Here is a 14,860-nt window from a genome sequence, read left to right as displayed (position 1 = left end):
CTGAGGTTTTCTTCTAGAGCCACTATTCCTTCTGCTCTGTGTGGAGGAGGTCAAAGCGCGGGGCCAGTGGCCTCTAACACGTCCTCCTCCCTGAGCAAAAGAGGGTCTCCCTCACCTCGCTCTACCCTTGCCCTGTGCCCAAGTTAAGGAAAGCAGCTCAATTTTCCTGTTTTCAATCAGCATCTACTGACTTGTCACAGAAATATTTCATAACAAATCGAAATGGATTTACCTGCCAGCCCTTGTCCGCAGTCCTGTAGTATGGGTAATTTTTAGTGATGTGAGTATAAATCCCATTTAGAGTGAGTTGTTTGTCAGGAGCCATTGTAATTGCTTGTACAATTAATTGTGCATAGGAATAAGGTGGCTTTGAGTCATCCTGTATTTAAGTTAAAAAAAAAAAAGAGAGAGAGAGATTATTGAGGTTATCAAAATGTTTACTAAATTTACTAGAATTTAGCATTGTTTGTGCTTTTATTTAAAACAATTTTTGGGGAGGCCGCCTGGGTGGCTCAGTTGGCTGGGTGTCCGACTTCGGCTCAGGTCGTGATCTCATTGTCCATGGGTTTGAGCCCCACGTTGGGCTCTGTGCTGACAGCTGGGAGCCTGGATCCTGCTTCGGATTCTGTGTCTCCCTCTCTGCCTCTCCCCACTTGTGCTTTGTCTTGCTGTGTCTCTCAAAAATATATGTTAAAAAAATTTTATTTAAAAAAAATTTTTTAACATAAAAAAAATTTTTTTAATGTTTATTTCTGAGAGGGAGAGAGAATGAGCGGGGGAAAGGCTGAGAGAGGAGACAGGATCTGAAGCGGGCTCTATGCTGACAGCAGAAAACCTGATGCAGGCCTTGAACCCATAAACTGTGAGATCATGACTGGAGCCAAAATCGCATGCTTAACTGACTAGGCCACCCAAGCACCCCTCTTTTTTTTTTTTTTTTTTAATGTTTATTTTTGAGAGCGAGACAGAGAGAAGAGTGTGAGTAGGGGAGGGGCAGAGAGAGAAGGAGACACAGAATCCAAAGCAGGCTCCAGGGTCTAAGCTGTCAGCACAGAGCCCAACGTGGGGCTTGAACCCACGAACTGTGAGATCAAGACCAGAGCCAAAGTCAGACACCCAACCAAGCCACCCAAGTGCCCCTAGGATTGTTTGTGCTTTTAAGTGTTCCTGTGAAAAATGCTTAGTTTTCCTTACTATGAAAGTAACATAAATTGAGAAGCATTTGGAAAATTTAGAGGAAACAAATGGAAAAATGCACAAGCAGTGTAAAAAAAGAATATTAAAACCACATAAAGAGAAACTCCAATGGCAAAAACAAAAAACGTAAGGAAAAGAAAAGAGCTGCCTGACCTCAGTAAAGTCCAGGACAACACACCTTAAAGCACGGTCAGTCAGAGTCAAGATGATACTCATTATATGACGTTTAAAAAGAAGCAACTGAGACATTGCTTAGGGATAAACACAAATGGACGAAAAGAAGACAAGCAGAGGACGGACAGACAGGAAGGAAGGTAGACGTGCCAAAGAAAGGAGCGTGGGCCTCAGCTGCCCAGCCCATGATTGGTCCTGATAGCGGTGGGGGGCACATATTCTATGCAGAGACACTGGCCGCACTCGTAAACAGCTAGTATTTCCTGAACACTTCAGCTGGGCTCTGCCCCAACTACCCTGAGCAGACAGACTCTGGAAAGGGCCAGGCGAACTGGTGGAGCTGGAGACTACTCCAGGCAGCAGGTTCAGAACACAAAACCTTCCTCATCGTGCCTGTGCCACTGGCTGTGTCTCCTGGTTACCTTTTTTCTACACGTTGCTAAAAACTTTTTTTTTATTGAAAAATGTAACACAGATAGCAAAGCCTGTAATACATCCTCATCAGCTGAAAACAAATTTCTGTGATGTGAACATCAGGACAACCAACACTAGGTCAAGAGAGAACACAGCCCACATCCCAGAAGCTTCCATATGCCCCCTGGGCCTGCAGCCTCTACCCCCAGAGAAGCTGCCATTACCTCTGACATTTTGTCATAATGACAATCTTGCTGTCAACGTTTTAACATCTAAGAACACACCTTGAAACAATTTAGTTTTGCCTGATTTTAAACAGGCAACTGTATCAACATGGAACCCCACTGATGGTGCCCCTCTGAGCCTCCCTCCCTTGCCCGGCACGCCCCGTGTGCAAGGCTCCTAGCCACAGCAGACAGGTGGTGCACCACTACGGCCGTCTCCTCCATGACTGTGCTGTGTGCTACTGCACAAATGCGTCACATTTTATACAGATGTAACTAATACTACGCGTTGCTTTATTCTTTTTCACCGAGCATTATACCAACAATACTTCCATATCAGTGACTATGCTGCATAATATTTCCTTGCTTGATCACTCTTAGGGGGCATTCAGGCTGCTTTCAATTTTCTGTGTTATATAAATTTTTGTTTGAGATTTTTGCCATTTCCTTTTAGACAAAATCCTAGAAGGGGCATTACTGGGTCAAAGAACAAAAACATGCAGGGATACACAGGGTCACAGCGTGTTCAACAACCACTGTCCCAAAAGGGTGTGTTCCTGTGCACATGTGTGCACGTGTACATTCAGACACGAGTGCATGTGCAACCTTCAGCATCTGGGACAGCAGGACTAAACCCTGGGAACGGTTTCCTGGGACACAGTGCTTATCACCGCGTGAGGACCAAGCGATTCCCTTGTCCTCCACTGGTTCAGATCTCAGCACCTGGGCCCATAGCTGACACTGGGGAGCACCCAGTGGTGAATGACCAAAATAATTCATTTATTCTAAGACCCCAACCCCAAGAACCTACTCAACAGGAAGGGACCCCACAACCAACTTGGATCCACACAAGGCCCTGGCAGCGACATTACTAGACATGCAGACAGCAAAGGGAGGACAGCTGGTCACGTGACGGCCCCAGGTTCTGTTTCAAGGCTATAAAACATTTACCTTTGGGCTGTCTCCACCAGAAGCTTCCTTTTCATTTTCTGGCTGGGAGTTGTCGGCCATTAAATTGAGGTCAGCTGGTATCACACGGCCCATTTTGTACCCCGAAGACCCTGCTCCCCGGGGGCTGGATGGGCAGGAGTTTGCAGCACTGTGGGTGGGAAAAAGTGGCTGCGATCAGCCTAATACAGAACATACATCACACCGTGCTTCAAAGACTCGTTCTGATTTCAATGAAAACAAACTTAAAAATTAGAATATCAGCATTTTCTATGGAAAATGGACTCACTAAATTCTCCGTGAAATTTAAGATCACTCCAGGAAACGTGGAAATCAGATATCTGCTTCCACATGTGTTCTCTTCCATAATCACAAAACAAACTATCAAAGGAGGTGGTGGTCCACCTGTTTCACCAGTGAGGAAACGGAGGCTCAGGATGGTTCTGGAACTTACCAAGGACACGGAGGCATATGTAATGGCTCGCAAAGGGACACAGAGCACAGGCTCTGCTCACTCCCTTCCCACCTAGGACGTGGCCTCCAGCTACACCAGAAAGGTCAGGGAGAATCCAGAGAAAGAGAAAGGCAGCCGGGCCAAGAAGAGGGAACACAGAAAGAGGATGAGGCCATGGACACAGATGCAGATGGCATCAGGCTCTGGAGCACATGCATCAGGTCAGTTAGGACACAGCACCGCCCCCCCCCCCCCCCCCCACACAGGAGTCCACTAAAAAAAATTATTTATTTACTTATTTTATTTTTTATTATTAAAAAAAAAATTTTAACATTTATTTAGTTTTGAGAGAGCACGGCAGGAGAGGGGCACAGAGAGCGAGACACAGAATCAGAAGCAGGCTCCAGGCTCCTGGCTATCAGCACAGAGCCCACTATGGAGCTCCAACCCATGAACTGCGAGATCATGACCCGAGCTGAAGTTGGGACACTCAACCGAGCCATTCAGGCGCCTCTTCATTTATATTTAAAGTTAACTCTAGCCCCAACACGGGGCTCGAACTCACAACTCCAAGATCAAGAGTTACACAGTCTACCAACTGAGCCAGCCAGGCACCTCAGGAACCCATGTTTAAACATGGGTGCCTTTTTTTCACACGCAGGGCTGGGGTGCTGCTACCTCATCTGTGTAATGACGAGAGGCCATTCCCACTCGACTGTGGTCATTCACCAAGCTGCACATTTGAGCTCCTGCCCCCCCGTTCCACGCAGGCCCGTACTTTACAACGAATGAGCTGCTGCAGTGGAAGGACACCAAAAACAGGACGGGCTGAGAAATTGATCAAGTTACACCCAGAGTGTGTGGTTAGGGATTAGCTGCATTTGGGGGAAAAAAGACAAGTACTGCAAATATATAGAAAATTTCTGGAAAAAATACATAAGCAACAGTAGTTACCTCCAAAACCCGGAACTGAACGTGGGGCAGAAGGAAGGGGAGGGGGTGATGTGCTCCGGGCCAGCGTCCCCTGCAGCACTACTGGGCTCTCTACCGTGAGCACGCACAATGAGTACCTACACGCACACTCACTGGACAGGTGTCTGCTGAGGCCACAAACGGCTCTTAAAGCACCGGGAAAAAAATCAGGCCTGCACTAAAGGACTTTAAGCCTCACGATGTTGAAAAACAGCTAGCACTTAACAAGTGCTGACGTGGGGAAGGTGAGAGGCCGTATGGAGTGGATGCTGGGTTTAGAGAAGGCAAGTCTGGGGGCACCTGGGCAGTTCAGTCAGTTGAGCGTCTGTCTGGCTCTTGACTTTGGCTCAAGGTGCAATCTCACAGTTCACGGGTTCAAGCCCCGCATCAGGCTCCACACAGCGTGGAGCCTACTTGGGGTTCTCTCCCTTTCCCTTGTTTGCACACACGTGTGCATGCGCTCTCTCTCTCAAAATAAACAAACATTAAAAAAAAAACAAAAAAGGAAAAGGAAAAGAAAAAAAAGAAGAAAAAGAAAAAGAAAAAGGCAAGTCTGCCCCACACATCACACACAAACCATCCACAGTTGGGCTCCCACCCCACTGTCTTGCCCAGCAAGGGCACTATGTTGGTCAGCACCGGCCATGGGGAGGAACGAGCAAGGAAACCAGGATGAAGACAGAGAAGGTGAGGAGAGGCTGGGTCAGGAGCTTTTCCCCAACCACAGTCCCCTTCCCCGAGTGCCCACGCCACCGTCTAGTGGGTCAGTGCGCCCGTCTCCAAGGCTGCGGCTCCCACTGTGGGTTGTTATCCCACGTGGGCAAACAGGGCTTTCTCCCCTTCCTCTGTGAATTCCGAACAGAAATCCGGCCACGTGGTTGCTCTCCGCTGACATAATGGCTATTCGGTCCATGGAGTCACATGCAGACAAATTCAACCAAGTGGGAGAGACAAAGGCAGCTTCCTCAGCAGCGCAGCCGCAGGAGGCAGAAGAGGGAGGGGCCTGATGCCAACAGCAGCGGCTACACAGGAGGCCGAGCCTGGAGCTGGAGCGGCAGCAGCCACAGCCAGTCCACTCGCCACTCCCTCCACTTACCAATAAACACAACACAGATCCTTCTGGAAGTCCCACTGCTGATGCTCGTTTTTAAGGTAAGAAACGGAAGTGTCTGACTGAGAGGTCGGACACGAGGTTCCCGTGTGCCCTCCCGGGCTCTGCCACACGCAGCGCCAGCTGGGACAGAGCTCATCAGCAGGAGCCTGACTCCAGAGAGTAGTACAGGCATTTGTTCCACACCCAGCATCACTCCCAGCTAAGAGGACACCCAAATACACACCACCCCCTCTTCTAAGCACCAACAGAGTCCGAGGAGACCAGCGCAGCTGAGCCCTGCAACATCACAGCAGAGCCGCACTTCAAGCCCAACGAGGCGACCTCGCCTGCTCTAAGCACGCACATCTGCAGGGTCCCGTGGCCGTCCTCGACCTGACTCTCAGCTGCTGTCCTCTGAGAGCTCAGCATGAGCTGACCACTGTGCTCTGGGTTCCGGGTTCTGCACCAAGAGTGTGCCCCAAAGCCGCTGACCTCCACTTCCTGAAGCACCCAGTCTCTCTTAGGACATCACGACAGACACAAGTTTGTTGCTTCACTGCAGTCAAACTCATCAATCCAAAGTACAAATCCTCAGAATGTACATGAGGTTGCAGCAAACTAAAAGAACTCAAAATGCAAAGGAAAACAGCTCAGAGTTTAGACCAACGTGGCAAATCACAATTCTCTCAACTTACACTCAAATACAGAGAGTATAAATGAAAAAGTCAGGAACGTTTGGGGACTGTGTTTCATATGCAGGAACCTGAGAGCCAAGGGTGTTCAGAAACTGAATGGCAGGTGAAGGGTCCACCTGGGGAAGGAGCGGGTGCTGGCTGCTGTGCGCTCCTGCCCATGACTATGACTTATGACGGCTTCTGCAAGTCCCATGGCAGGAGATAAGGAACGGAATCGGGACGTGGTCACGTACATCTCAGCATGCGTGCGCCCCCAACCCGACCCTCTGTGATCCCTGCCCACCACATGAGCTGCTGTACCTGATGGTTCCTGTGGGGGAGGGGAGGGGGCTGATGAGGTGGGCCATGGTGTCTGGAATGTTGATGGTCAGGGGCGAGATGTGGGCCTGCACGGGCTTCACTGGGGACTCAGGAGCCTCCTGCTTCTCCCTCTTCTCACTGGACAGGGCAGTGAACGTGATCTTGATGTTTGTGCTTGGGAACCTAAACGTGCACCTGAAAAAAAAAAAAAAAAGCCAACTGTCAGCACCTGTCTGCCAGACCAGAGGACACAGTGTCCCACCTAAAGCAAGACAAAGAGCCCAAGTGTCCCCAAACACACTGGAGCCTCATCTTGTGGTGAAGAAGCCACTGAGAAAGTCCACTTCAACCTCACCCTGCGTGTCATAAACCACTTAATGAAGCCACAAAAAGGCATTTCATGACTTTAAAACACTAGTAAACAAATACATTCTTTTTTAAAAAATTTTTTTATGTGTATTTATTTTTGAGAGAGAGAACGAGAGTGCATGTGAGTGGGGGAGGGGCAAAGAGAGAGGGAAACAGAATCGCAAGCAAGCTCTGCGCTGACAGCAGAGAGCCCAGTGTGGGGCTTGAACCCACGAACTGCAACATCATGACCTGAGCTGAAGTCAGACGCTTAACCAACTGAGCCACCCAGATGCCCTAACAAATACGTTGTTTAGACCATCCAAATAGAAGGAAAAAATTCAAATGTGACTTAATCTGCATTATTACTTATAAAATAAATACATAAATATAGCTGGATCATTAAGCAATGCAATTTGGTGGCTGTTTCTTAGTTAAGAAAGTATTCTTTTTGAAAAATCCCATCACCTTTATCACTGAGAAAACAAGAGCCAGAGATATTAAATTTTGGGGGAAAAGGCTTTTAATTCAATACTCTGGTTCACCTTTAATATAGCTTCCTTGACATATCTCAAGTATATTTATTTAAAAAAAAAAAAGTAATGCAAGCCAAACATCTTTAAAGAATAAAATTTAAAAATAGCTCCACAGACTCAGTCTGTGTCTGATCTCACACCCAGTTAAACAGCACCTGACCTGTGTGTATATAAATGACCAAATATCCAGCTGATGGTACCCAGCTGACCTCTGTGTGTCTATCCCGGGGGACCCATCCTGGTGGTCAGCTCTGCCCACCGCTGTCCTCCTTGGGTGCCTGCCAAGGAAAGATCCAGAATGTGAAGGGCACACATCCCTCCCACTTCTGGTGATGTCTTCAAGGCAATACTTCCCAAGACTCTAGGTGAGGGTTAGAAAGGACGCCACTTGGCAGGGTTTTGACACTTGCTGCCTGGCTTCCTCTGAATGCACTGACACGGGATTCCCTGCCCCTTCACTTCCCTCATGCGGCACACCAGTCAGTCCTGCAGCCTCAGTAGGCAGAGCAGACCCTGACTGCCTCCTTCCTGATACCCAGCACCCACACCTTCCCTGTTCCTATCTCTCAGGGCTCCTTCTCAATCCGTACTGAACTCTCCTCCCTTACACCTCAATGTCCAATGCCGCAAACTCAGGCTCCAGCTTCTATGCTTCTCTGTCCGCATCCACTGCCTGGACAAGCTCATGCAGGCCCATGACTCTCCCCTCTACACACTCCCAAATGACTCAAAAATCCACATTTCCTGCCCTCTGGACCTAATCTCTCACTGCCTTCCTGATGCCCCCCTCTGTACCCACACTGGTCATCTCTAATAAGACCCGACACCAGCTTCTCCCCAGAGCTCCTCGTGACAGTGAATGGCATCACCCAGTTGCTCAGGCCAGAAACAGGATTCACCCAGTCTACCTGCTAAGCCATCAGCTCTCACCTTCAAAACACACTCATCATCAGAACTGAAAACATCTGCTCTGCCAGAAACCCTGTTGAGGCACTAAAAAGGCTACTTCTTAGCCTTGATCACCTTCTAAGAGAAAACTTTTACAAATCACATATCCAACATAGGACCCCTATCCAGACTATAAAGGCTAGATAAAAGTGACAGTAAGAAAAACAATCCACTAAGAAATGGGCAAAAAAAAAACCTAAAGCAAAACAAAACAAAAACACTTTGCTAAAGGTACATAAGCGGTACATAAGCATGAAAAGATGTTCAACATCACTAACCATTAGGGCAAGGCAAACTGAAACCGCCATGGGGGGTGGGGGGGGCGGGCCCTGGGTGGCTCTGTCAGATGTCTGACTTTGGCTCAGGTCATGATCTCACAGTTCATGAGTTCAAGCCTGGCATCAGGCTTCTCTTTCTCTCTCTCTCCCCCCCTCCCCCCACCCTTCACTCACTTAAAAGAAAGAAACTTAAAAACAAACTGCCATGAGGGGGGCTCCTGGGTGGCTCAGTGGTTAGGCATCCAACTTTTGATTTTGGCTCACAGTTCGTGGGACCAGGCCCTTTGTCTGGCTCTTCAGTGACAACGTGGAGCCTGCTTGGGATCCTCTCTCTCTGCCCCTCCCTTGCTCTCAAGCACAATCTCTCTCTCTCAAAATAAATAACCATTAAAAAACCCCAAAGGTCTGCATGGGAAAGGCCAGAGGGAAAGTCAGCCTCCTCTTGCCTGCTCTTGGGGACTACCCCTTCCCTCCCCGTCTTTCCTCCACTCCCAACTTCCCAGAGGCTCCTACCCGACTCTGAGTCAGACCTCATCACCCCTGCCTCTTGTCTCTTCCTGCCCTTGCTTCCTACAGGGAGGTTCCCTCCCACACCTCACCCACCTGTCCAAGAGCCTTCCCTGAAGGCCCTGTCCTGCTCTTCATTTCACTAAGGTCATGTGACTCTAAGTTACACCCACAAGTGCTTGTTGTCACCCTCAATAGGATGCAAAGCTCCAGGAGAGCAAAGCCCTTGCCTGCTGGGTTCACTTCTATAACCTGGAGCCTAGAAGAGTTCTCGGTTTATATGAAACAGACCCTCAGCCCACACCTGTGGAATTAAAAAACGCCCAGTTTCACATATTAAAAAGGTAATAAAAACAAGCAGATGACATGATGAATAAAGCAAGTGAGAAGCCCACAGCTGAACACCTTGCAAACGCTGGTATGAGATCTGAATCAATTCTAGGCTTAGAAAAGGTGATGATGACCCCGGTGGCCACTAAACTTTTAGCACAACACACATGACAAGTGTGGAAATAAAGACAGGTTTTCCTCCTTTTTCCTCCCACGCACAGCACCTGAGCCCCGCCTCAGACAACTCCTCACTCCCACAGCAGCAGGAAGGCCGGGCCGTGAGAAGCGGCGCACAGGCCTCTGGGCCTGTAGAGCTGCCACCTCTGTGGCTGTCTCCTCACCCCCAGGGCAGAGATGGCAGCATCTCCCTCTTAAAGAATCTCAGTGATTAATTCCGGTAATTTTTGTCAAACACTCAAATGTTTATCAAGATGAAAAAAACCAAGCTACCTTCTGCCCCACTTCAAGCGATGGACACCTCCTTCTCCCGCAGACAGTATCTGTAGTCCCCCCGCCACTTGTTCCATCGCCACCCTGAGCACTTCCAGAAAGCCCGCCTCAAGCAGAGCAACAGCATCCATGCCTCCCTGGCCGCCAAGCGGTGCAGAAGCCACGCGGCCCTGCGGGGTCCCAGCACGGGAACTCCAGAGAGGCGAGCTGTGCCCTCCCTCACGGGGCAGATCCGCGACTCCCCACGTGTAGTTCCGCTTTTCCCAAAGTAAGACCATACCCTCCACATAGGGCCTCAGCTTACACTCTTCCGGAGCATCACCTACCCACAGCATCTGTGCACATAGAAGCAGCTGAGTGCTACCTCTGGGCAGGGTACCGCCCCCTCAGGGACATTCTTCCTTTGCGTCTGAGTCCCGAGGTATCCGATTAAAGGTGGAATTGGGAACAGCCAATTCCCTGTCCCCTGGCTGTCTCCAGGGCAAGATGCTGTCAGGCCACCTGCTGCTAGCCTCTGGCCAACGGCGTGCAAGACTTCCATCCTGGCCACCACTGGCCACTGCTGCCACCAACCCCACCTCCTTGACAGGTGAAAATCGTGAAATCTCTGTTTTCATCTAAGCTCAAACTTCATGTGTGTGTGAACCAGGAAACATATTTAAAACCCACCCAGACATCCTGGTAACTTTCTGTTTTTTAATCTGGGTTCTGGTTACCTGAGTGAATTCCTGTTTGTGGAAATTCATCAAGTTATACACGTATGACACTTATGCTTTTCTGTACAAATAGTATACCTCAATAGAGAGTGGTTTTTTAAAATTAAAAAAGCTATCCACGTAGGTAGATACAGAAATAGCATAATGCCAATAATGTGACAGGGGGTTCACAGTGCTGTTTTCTATACTTTTGTGCTAACAATAGCTTATTTCTTGACCTGGGTTGTAATCACGTCGGTACCCACGTTACCAAAATAACTGATTTTTCTATGTAGATTACATTCAAAGCAAAATACACTAAAACCGTTTTCAAGTTCTCTACAGAGTTCAATTAGTTCTGAAATCCTTGTTCCCCTTTAGGGTAGATGCATGACCACCACTTGACTCTGCCAAGCTGGAAATAAAAAACAGCACAATTACTTTGATTAGCTGCCTCACAAAACTAAAAAGAGCAGCAGAACATTAGAACAGCACGGAGGTGAAGGTAAACCCGCGTGAGGGGATCCTCTTTGGGCCTCTGCCTTCTCCACACCACCGAGTGGCCTGAACTTCAGGGCTGGAAGGCCCATCACATGTGTGCACACTGGTCCACTTCCCTGCAGTGCCTGCCGGTCAGGGCAAGGGTGTGAATGCCCGTGTCTCACACTTATGTCACAATACCTCACTTGAGGTGTTCTTTAAAAATACTTTAATTCATTCTAAAAGATGTGTAATGAAGCTCAGTGTAAGAATATGAATCTGGGGGCTCCTGGGTGGTTCAGTCGGTTGAGCATCTGACTCTTGATATTGGCTCAGGTCATGATCTCACAGTTGTGAGATCGAGCCCTGCACGTGGAGCCTGCTTAAGATTCATTCATGCTCTCTCTCCCTCCCTCCCTCTCTCCCTCCCTCCCTCCCTCCCTCCCTCTCTCTCCCCCCACACACCTCTCCCCTGCTCATGCATGTGCATACACTCTCTCTCAAAAAAGAAAAAAGAATAATGAACTTGTTTGCTAGAGTCTGACAATTATGACAATAGAGGAAAAGGAAAGATTAAGAAATGAACAGTGAGAAAAGCCAGATAGCAGAATCACAAATCCCTAAGTAAAAACACAACCAGAAACGTCAAATCACAGGACATCGGCCTGATGTATTGAGCACCTCTGAGAACTGAGAACCACAAATCAAAACTTATAGCAGCAACACAACAGCTGATGGTTTCAAATGTATACAAAGGACCTTGATAAAAATTAAGTTTCAGGGTGCCTGGGTGGCACAGTCAGTTAGGCGTCCGACTTGGCTCAGGTCATGATCTCATGGTTTGTGAGTCTGAGCCTCTCATGGGGCTCTCGGCTGACAGCCTAGAGCCTGGAGCCTGCTTCAGATCCTCTGTCTCCCTCTCTATCTGCCCCTCCCCCACTGTGAGCCTGCTCGCTCCATCTCAAAAATAAATAAAAATGTTTAAAAAAATTAAGTTTCTCTAAAAAAAATTTTTTTTTCATTAAAAAGGGGGGGGGGGCACCTGGGTGGCTCAGTCGGTTAAGCATCTGACTCTTGATTTCGGCTCAGGTCATGATCTGGTTGTTTGTGGGATTGAGCCCCGCACTGGGCTCTGTGCTGACAGCATGGAGCCTACTTGGGATTCTCTCCCTCCCTCCCTCCCTCCCTCCCTCCCTCCAAATAAATAAGTAAACTTAAAAAAATAAAAATAAAAAGTGGTATTTCAATTAAAGAAAAAATGTTTTTCAGGGGCGCCTGGGTGGCTCAGTCGGTTAAGCATCTGACTCTGGGTTTCAGCTCAGGTCATGATCCCAGTGTAAGGCTCCATGCTGACAGTGCAGAGCCTGCTTGGGATTCTTGCTCTCTACCCCCCTTCTCTGCCTCTCCCCCCAGTCATGCTCTCCCTCTCTGTTTCTCAAAATAAATATTGAAAAAAAATTTTTTCAGGAAAAAAATGAGAGAGATAAAGTGTGATAACTGTTAGTATTTGGGGACCCCAGGAAAATGGAAATTCTCTGTTCTATTTTTACGGCTTTTCTATGAAGTCTGAAGCGATTTCAAAGAAAAGGAAAATAATTTTGGAAACTTTCAAAATGTCCAGTGCAAAGCTCAGTGACCTAGGCCATCTGTGCCAGGCTGAGAATTGTGCACAATGTTCAGGACATCCATGACAGCTGTGACAAGGTGAGCACAGACACAGAGAATGTTCAGAAACCGTCTCACCCTCGCAGCTGCTCATGTGGTTGTGTTGCACGGAAGCACCCGTCCACAACGGACGGGCCTTCACCACTGACAGCCTGGAGCCCTGCTCTGGGACACACCCTCATCATCATCTCTCTTCTGTGGGAGTCTATGACAGTTCAGAGTCCCATCAAATTCCAAGCACAACTTGGTGGGACACTTAACACAGTTAATGAAATGTCACCTCACCGTAATTCTCATGGACTCCTCACCCTCGTCCTGGGCCTCAGGCTAAGCAGTATGACCCCAGTTTGGGGGTACCCAGGGCAGTATCACGGCCACGTTCACACAGTGATCTTGACACCTGCACACTCTCCCTCACCCAGCACAGGTGACATGTTACTTATACACACGATCCTGTCACTGGGCTCCCAAACTACGACCTAAGAAGCTGTGGTCTGTAGTGATAACACACTCCGCACTCTGGATTTCTTCTCCCCTTGGAAAAACATCTGTCCCTTCTTAGCACAGCAATACTCTCACAGAGCAGCATCTCCCAAACCACACCCCCTCAGCACAGCACTGAATGTCCTGATGCACAACACCCACCAGCAGGCAAGGCAAGTCCTGCTGTGGTAACACGTGGCCCCCAGAACTCTGTGGCTTGAAACAAAGGTCTGGATCTGGCATCTGTCATTCACCCACTCCACAGCAGCTGGTCTGCTCTACATTTCCTTCACTCTGGGAAGGTGAAGGAAAGGTGGTGGCCCCATTTCAGACGTCGCTGGTCCCAAGGCGGAGAGAAAAGACAGAAGGTAGGAGCCAGGTCCCATGGCCACACCTGCAGTTGAGGGGCAGAAGAGGACCACAGGAAGGACCTCCCCTATGCAACATCACCTCCCCTGTGTCAGCAATCCCAAGGGGTGCCTGGAAAATCGTCTGAAATCTTTCTGCCTATGCAACTAACCCACAAAGGCACTAAGCTGAGCTGCTGACCTGTTCTCTAGGGAAAGAAATGAGATGTCAGTTACTCACCTATGACAACTGACAGAATCTAACGTGAAGGAGGAGAAGATCTGATAGTTTAACCTCACGGTTCGCAAAGGAAAAGGCTGTGTTAATAAAACTGTGTTTCACAGGGTGGACGGTGCCCCGAGGCCATCAATGATTTGGGATAAGCAGCAAGCGCCACCAAGAACACGGAGGGCAGCAGCATCCTCCGCATTTGAGGAAACGTGTAGACAGTGACACCAAAGAGTAGACTGGGAAGAAAGAGTGGGAATGAGTGGGAAAGAGGAAAGAGTGGGAAGCAGCGAGGACGCTCCTCAGGAGCCCAGGGCGTGTAGCACTGGCACCTCGGGGACAGTGAGGACGGAGGGGGCCTGGATTCGGAGACAGAAATAAACAGCCTGTAGACACAGTGCTAAGTGTGGGCTGAGGGGACGGCGGTAACAGTTACCGAGATGCAGGTGGATGGGGGGCGGGGGTGGGGAACAGGTTAAGTGGACACATGACACGTGAGGTGTCCCTCAGCCACCACCCCAGGGGGATGTCCCCTAGCCCTTTAGCGAAGCATGGATGGAGACACGCCTCAGTGTCCTCAGCGCAGAGAGGGCACATGTGGCACATCATAGAAGAGAAGGAACCTGAGAAACTCAGCCAGCACGTCTGGCAAAAGAGAATCTTCGGGACTCAACCAAGCATTCCTTCGAACATTAACATGAGAGTTTAAAAATGGGTTCCAGTCCCAACTGAGTCCTGACAGCAAGCCTGCTTTTTAAAGTTTATTTATTTTTAAGAGAGAGAGAGAGAGAGAGAGAGAGAGAGAGAGACAGAGAGAGAGAGAGACAGAGAGAGAGAGACAGAGAGAGAGAGAGAGAGAGAGAGAGTGGGGGGGGGGTGCAGAGGGAAAGGGAGAGAAAGAGTCCCAAGCAGACTCTGTCTGCACTGTTAGCACGGAACCCGACTTGGGGCTCGAAGTCCTGAACCATGAGATCATGACCTCAGCCAAAACCAAGAGTCGGACGCTTAACCAACTGAACCACCCCAGCGCCCCAAGCCATGCTTCTTTTTTCTCTTCTGCAAAAATGGAAGAAAATTCCTCGTCTTTCTGAAC

General features: G+C 48.9%; 1 protein-coding gene across 1 annotated transcript in view; it reads right to left on the bottom strand.

The window, feature by feature from the left end:
* The window catches only part of FOXK2 (forkhead box K2), a 62,392-nt gene that overhangs the window by 19,648 nt on the left and 27,884 nt on the right, over positions 1 to 14,860 (bottom strand). The window contains exons 2-4 of the mRNA XM_027052268.2: positions 6,472 to 6,666; positions 2,961 to 3,108; positions 233 to 379 (exon numbers count right to left, since the gene is read on the bottom strand). Of these exons, the coding sequence (XP_026908069.2) occupies positions 233 to 379; positions 2,961 to 3,108; positions 6,472 to 6,666 (490 nt within the window). The remainder of the gene's footprint in view (positions 1 to 232; positions 380 to 2,960; positions 3,109 to 6,471; positions 6,667 to 14,860) is intronic.

This window comes from Acinonyx jubatus, chromosome E1, assembly GCF_027475565.1.
Source record: "Acinonyx jubatus isolate Ajub_Pintada_27869175 chromosome E1, VMU_Ajub_asm_v1.0, whole genome shotgun sequence".
In the NCBI taxonomy this organism is placed as follows: Eukaryota; Metazoa; Chordata; class Mammalia; order Carnivora; family Felidae; genus Acinonyx; species Acinonyx jubatus.
Note: the sequence above shows the minus strand (reverse complement) of the source record. Positions and strands in the feature narration are given on the sequence as shown.